This window comes from Bipolaris sorokiniana (genome assembly GCF_000338995.1).
Source record: "Bipolaris sorokiniana ND90Pr unplaced genomic scaffold COCSAscaffold_5, whole genome shotgun sequence".
Taxonomy (NCBI): Eukaryota; Fungi; Ascomycota; class Dothideomycetes; order Pleosporales; family Pleosporaceae; genus Bipolaris; species Bipolaris sorokiniana.
In genome coordinates this window covers 1,621,062-1,626,394 of record NW_006911899.1, presented here as the reverse complement: position 1 = coordinate 1,626,394, position 5,333 = coordinate 1,621,062, and the positions used below count along the sequence as shown (strand labels likewise).

General features: G+C 48.3%; 3 protein-coding genes across 3 annotated transcripts in view; 2 read left to right on the top strand and 1 right to left on the bottom strand.

Moving 5' to 3' along the window:
* COCSADRAFT_140222 (uncharacterized protein) overlaps positions 1 to 1,812 on the top strand; it is a gene marked incomplete at both ends in the record, with an annotated part of 3,481 nt that extends 1,669 nt beyond the window's left edge. Inside the window, 2 exons of the mRNA XM_007700708.1 lie at positions 409 to 785; positions 848 to 1,812. Coding sequence (XP_007698898.1) covers positions 409 to 785; positions 848 to 1,812 — 1,342 coding nt within the window. The remainder of the gene's footprint in view (positions 1 to 408; positions 786 to 847) is intronic.
* A 1,607-nt stretch (positions 1,813 to 3,419) lies between these two features.
* On the top strand, positions 3,420 to 4,144 carry COCSADRAFT_35841 (uncharacterized protein). Its single transcript, XM_007700222.1, has one exon. It carries the CDS (start codon positions 3,444 to 3,446, stop codon positions 4,074 to 4,076), a length of 633 nt encoding a protein of 210 aa, XP_007698412.1. The 5' UTR covers positions 3,420 to 3,443; the 3' UTR covers positions 4,077 to 4,144.
* The window catches only part of COCSADRAFT_310417 (uncharacterized protein), a 2,270-nt gene continuing 1,065 nt past the window's right edge, over positions 4,129 to 5,333 (bottom strand). The window contains exon 2 of the mRNA XM_007700707.1: positions 4,129 to 4,870. Within this exon, the coding sequence (XP_007698897.1) occupies positions 4,182 to 4,870 (689 nt within the window). The 3' untranslated portion in view covers positions 4,129 to 4,181. The remainder of the gene's footprint in view (positions 4,871 to 5,333) is intronic.

The following is a 5,333-nucleotide window of genomic DNA, read 5'->3' as shown; positions in this document are numbered from 1 at the left end:
TATATAGCCCACCGGCTGAGACAGGACGTAAAACCAAAATAATAATAATAATAATAATAACACGATCTAAAGAAGATCGGTCGAGATAAAGCCTGCATGTATGTCGAGGATCTGGCTCAAGTTCTGCAAACGAATCTAGTAACAACCGAAAAGAGATATCCTCACGGTCGCTATAGGATACAAGCCCAGCTCTATCTACAACTTGGTGGGTTTACAGCGAACCGGCCCCAGGCTCTCCTCAGTCTCTGTTATCGCCATATACAAGTTACACTTCTACGTGATCCTGAGGGTGGCCCTCATCGAGTACTGCTGGAGTTCACTTTTGAATTTACAAAGGAGTTTCTTGGTATCAAAGACCTGTACGTGATCATTGTGTACAAGAAAATCATGCGCTGACTTTTCCTTAAGGAACACCTTCCCCCTTCCTGAGATTATGTTCGATCAGACGCTCCTCTTCAGTCCTCACGTCTTCCTCCTCGGCCTGCTCTTCCGCGATCGGGCGTTTGCAGCCTATAATCTAACCTCGCCAGAGGAATTGAGCAGACTCAAGATTCCGCCAGGCCGCAATGAGCTCCCATTACGCCTGAATCGGACGTTGGACAATGTTCCCGTGTTTCGGAAAGCGGTGCAGACTCTGAATGGTTGGGATATCTCCCCTACCGAACCTCTCCCCTACTCCACCCTACTTCCATGGATCCGGACTTTGGGTGAGATCACGGGATTTGCTCAAGTCACCCGTCCTTATTCGCTGAGATACGCCGGAGGGAAGGCGTTCAACGAAAACGGTAAGTCTATCTATTCAGTCTAAGTTGCATAATGCAGGATGTAGTCTTAACGCACCGGGTAGGTAATGTTAGTGAGGCTATGCAGAACCTGATGATGGGTCATGCCAGCATCGCGACATTTTTGAAGCATTACCTTTCGCGACGTATTACAGTTGATACGCAGGCTGTTGTAAGAGGCATCCAGCCGCAAGCAGCCCTCATGCGGTCGGCTTGTACTATGAGCCGCTCGATTGATCGTCGTCGACCACGAAGACTCACGGAGGAGCAGTCTGCATCTGTAGACGATGATCCTTCTATCTGCTCTCTTCTCAACCAACGAGAGCGCCTCAAACGTACCGTTCGTAATGCAACAAAACAGCCCAAGTACAAAGCGCTCACCACCAAGATTAACCAGGAGAGGCAGCGTCGGCGGCACGCCCTCCTCAAGGACGTTAAAGAACGGTGGGAGTTTGAGCAGCCTGTGCGTGATGTCGAGCGGCAGCTTGCTGGGTTAGAAACTAATGATGATCTGGAGCTGGTTCACGACATTATGCTCCCAGCCCAAGAAAAGCTATGCGACTCAGTCTTGTCGAAACCAGGAGCCACTATGGAAGGGGAGGTCGCCAGGCGTAATTGCGCTATCCATGCGGTCACCCTATATTGTGGCATGGAAGAGGGGGGGATGAACCCTGTCCGAAAAGGGGACCGAAGCAGGAACGCTGCCCTACCCGCCAAGAGCCAACCAGGATACGAGGAAGAAGCAGTAGAGTTAGCCAAAGTCTCTGTGTACAAGGAAAAAAGGCCGAGGGTATGTTTCCTTTGCCTAGGCAATGAAGGGCTGCCGCTGGCACAGCGCATATATGCTTTTAGCACTCCAGGCGATCTTAGCAAGCATTTTGGACGCAAGCACCTAAAAAACATGCAGAGTGGGAGGGATCTTGGCTGCAAGCTTTGTATGGTGCCCTTGGTAGACAAGACGCACTTGCAACGACATGCTCAAGAAATTCACGGAACTGTGTCCCCTAGACGTTCTTATAGTTGCTGCTAGACCTATATTGTCGTCTTGGATTATGAATAAAATCCAAAACTTGACATAGCGATTGAGCTTTTCACAGGTGGCGTGAGTTGTTCAATCAAAATGTCCCTAGTGTTGGTAACCGTGTTGTGTGCTTCCTCAACAAACGGTTAGCTGCATCATTGTCGTGTTTGCTAACAACGTGTTGTCACTCTTCCAGCATTCTTGTGAGACAGTTCTCGTTTTCGTGTCTAGACAGATATATGAGCTGTACTTCCATGGGGATCTCTCTACTACAGCGACGTAGTTGCTCTCTATTTTGGTACTTGTATTGGCTTGCTGAGCCACACTGGCCTTCGACCTAAAATTTGCGCCCCTAGAGGTTGACTGCGGAAAGTTACAGCCAGTTGTTCTACCACGCGATGCCGAGGTATGATGAATATTATCCTAGGTGTCTTTCTGGGAGAGTAACTCGGAACAGCCTACATGGCCTGATAGCTCAATGTGTTCTTGAGCTCTCGCATGAGACCAACCAAAACTATACTACCTATATCGAAGAGCCGGGACAAGGAGACTCTGAAGTTATAGTCATAGTTATCAAGAACGAGAGCACCTACTGCTTCCACATGGCGATCACGGGTACCAATACCGACGTCGAGAACGCAAAGGCGGTCTGTTCCAGGCAGTCTTGTATAGGAGCACGAGGGATGATCCTGACCTGTATCACGCTGTTTACGGAAGCCTTACGCATATGGTTTTCTTCTGCCGATGTAACCCCTCAAAGGAAGGTATTGAGAACGTGTCCTGTTACTCAATGCACATAAAGGCAAACAAGGTAGCACAGTGGTTGAAGACATACATCGTCTCAAACGCGGAAGTCTTGCATAGATAAAGTAAGGGTTATCAAGGCTGTAAATAGCTTGATCAAACACGCCTTGTTGCTGCATTACCAGCATTGTCGTGCGCTCTTAGTGCAGCAGATAATATCTTAGAAATTGATTGTCTAAAACAGCCACTTCTGACGGATTTGCTTGTCTTGAGATCGTCTCTAACGTCCCTTACTGCGTAGCGAGACACTACGTGGCGAGACAAACGAAAGATACTTCGACTTTCAGCAATCAGAAAGCTTATGCGTACAAGGAATATTGCCATAATTTTACAGAAATGACCTCGTGCACTGAATTCTAAAAATCTATTTTCTACTCTTCTCTAAAATTACGTTTGCATTGTGATTTCCTAGCCTAGTTTGTACAGCTCCTTCTTTCGAGGTCTAATAGACCTCCCTCTCTATAGCGCCAACCTCGAGTCTCTATCGCTCTGAATTTTCGTAGAATGACTTTGCCTAATCCCTAAAATTTCCCTTTCGTAGCATGAAGTCACTATTAGTCCTATGCGCGCTTATGTAGGGCTGCCATGTCGACTAACTACTACGTCTAACAATAAGAACTAAATCACTCATCCTAGCTAATGCAAAATGACCCCGCATTTCTGGCCTTATTATCCACGGACAATTTACTATGAGGTCTGTGGCTCTGCGGATTGTACAAGCGCTCGGAACATAATTAACCCGACTCAAGATTGAGAGTAGTGCCAAGATAAGCACGGCTACGACGCTTACCCAGCGTCGAAACTAGCCTTGACACAGCCATCCTACATATTTCGAGATGCCGCTTCTTCACCTGGCGAATGAATTACTCTGCTCCATATCGGAAAACCTGCAATTAGAGAGAGACATCAACGCATTTGCACAAACCAACCGTCGCCTTTATCATTTGCTAAACAGTTATCTCTACCGTTACAACATACGACATTCAGAAAGCTCGGCGTTATGGTGGGCTGCCCGACATGGCCAAGAGGCAACGGCTCAAAAGTTGCTCGAAGAGAGAGCCGATGACCAAGGCGCAAGTGACTGGTATTGGCTTCTGTGCGTGGCAGCAGAGCAGGGGCATAAAGGGATGGTAAAACTGCTTCTCGACAAGGATGCCGCCGGTGACGGTCAGGGTGGAGGGTATGGCGATGCACTCCAGGCGGCTTCATATAAAGGCCACGAACAGATTGTAACACTACTAATCGATAGGGGCGCTAATGTTAACGCGCAGTGTGGACAGTATGGCAACGCACTCCAGGCGGCTTCATATAAAGGCAACTTGCAGATTGTGAAGCTACTGCTAGACAAAGACGCAGATGTTAACGCGCAGGGTGGTCAGTTTGGTAACGCACTCCAGGTAGCTTCATATGGAGGCCATGAGTCGATCGTGAAGCTACTGCTCGAGAGGGGCGCACAGCAGCAGCTATAGGTTATTGCAATAGGAACACGTTGATGAACATGTCCAAGATATTAATGTAATTTAGCACTAGTTGCTCGCTGTTGCTATAAGTCTGTAATGAAAATCCCAACTTTTTCAATCTTGGGAGCCTGGCAACAAAAGGCGCATCCCTCCAAGTCCCCATTGCCCCAAATGCTGTTGGATGAACTCAATACAACGAAGGAACGTCTGCCTGCCACCACGGCAGGCCCCACTCTCTAAATGCTGAGCTAGTCCACTGAGAGTTGTAAATTGCTTTGCTTTTCCTTGCTTTGTTTCAGCCTTGCTGGAGTTGATTGGGAGGAGGTTACGTGGGCAGTGGTAGACCTTATCACAGTGTGTTGGAGATACTATGTGCTGCTGAAGAGCCTGTATCGTACGAAAGGCTTTGGACTTCCTTGGACAAAGTGGACAACGGAGTTCAGGCTTAATTCCGTCAACCACGTGTCTACTTCCAAGCGAGAGACGACTATCCTCAAGCGGTGTCCAATCTACTAGACTACCCTCTACACCACCCTGAGAGTGCGTGAGAGTGACCAGTAGCCAGCCATCTGAACTATCGAGAGACGCTGTTGGCGTTCCAGAATCAGGAGATAAACCATGTGCCGACAAGTAAGTGGAGCTCGAAGGCGTGAGTTTTGGGAGGGTGTGGATCGTGTGATCTTTGTCGTATAGCTGAACGATGTCGTAGATGTCATCACGGTCCATGCCTGAACAGCACTTTCCACTTTCCAGATGGTGCAGCAGAGCCGACGGTGCACTGAACTTTCTTTTGCATCCTTTCCCTATAGGACAGCTTAGAGCACTAAGTGGCTTGTGCTTGATCGACTCACAATGTTGTTGAAAAGACTGAAGAGACGGAAAGGTTCGCTGACATTTCTTGCATGTCCGATCACCCGCACTTGCTGTAGTGACTTTTTCCGCCTTTCTTGCATTGCCGTGGGGCTGTTGCTGGAGAGGGTTCCGATGCACAAGTCTCGCCATGTGCGCGTTCAAGGCGTGGATATCTTTGAAAGAGATGTCACAGTTGCAACAACGATACTCGGAAGCATGGAGCTCTACCTCGCAGTGATTTTTCCAAGCGCTCTGGCTTTCGAAGGGGAGGTCGCATTCCGAACAGAAACAATGCCCAGTAGCAATGTAGTGGTCTTCAAAGATATCCAGGCGCTCACAGAGCTTGCCGCAATAGCCACATTTGCGAATGGTAAAGTTGTACTGAGCCACTGGAGGATGTCTGCAACTACCTCT

Coding starts and splice junctions, on each gene's coding strand:
- COCSADRAFT_35841 (XM_007700222.1), top strand. CDS start 3,444: ATGCCGCTTCTTCACCTGGCGAATGAATTACTCTGCTCCATATCGGAA.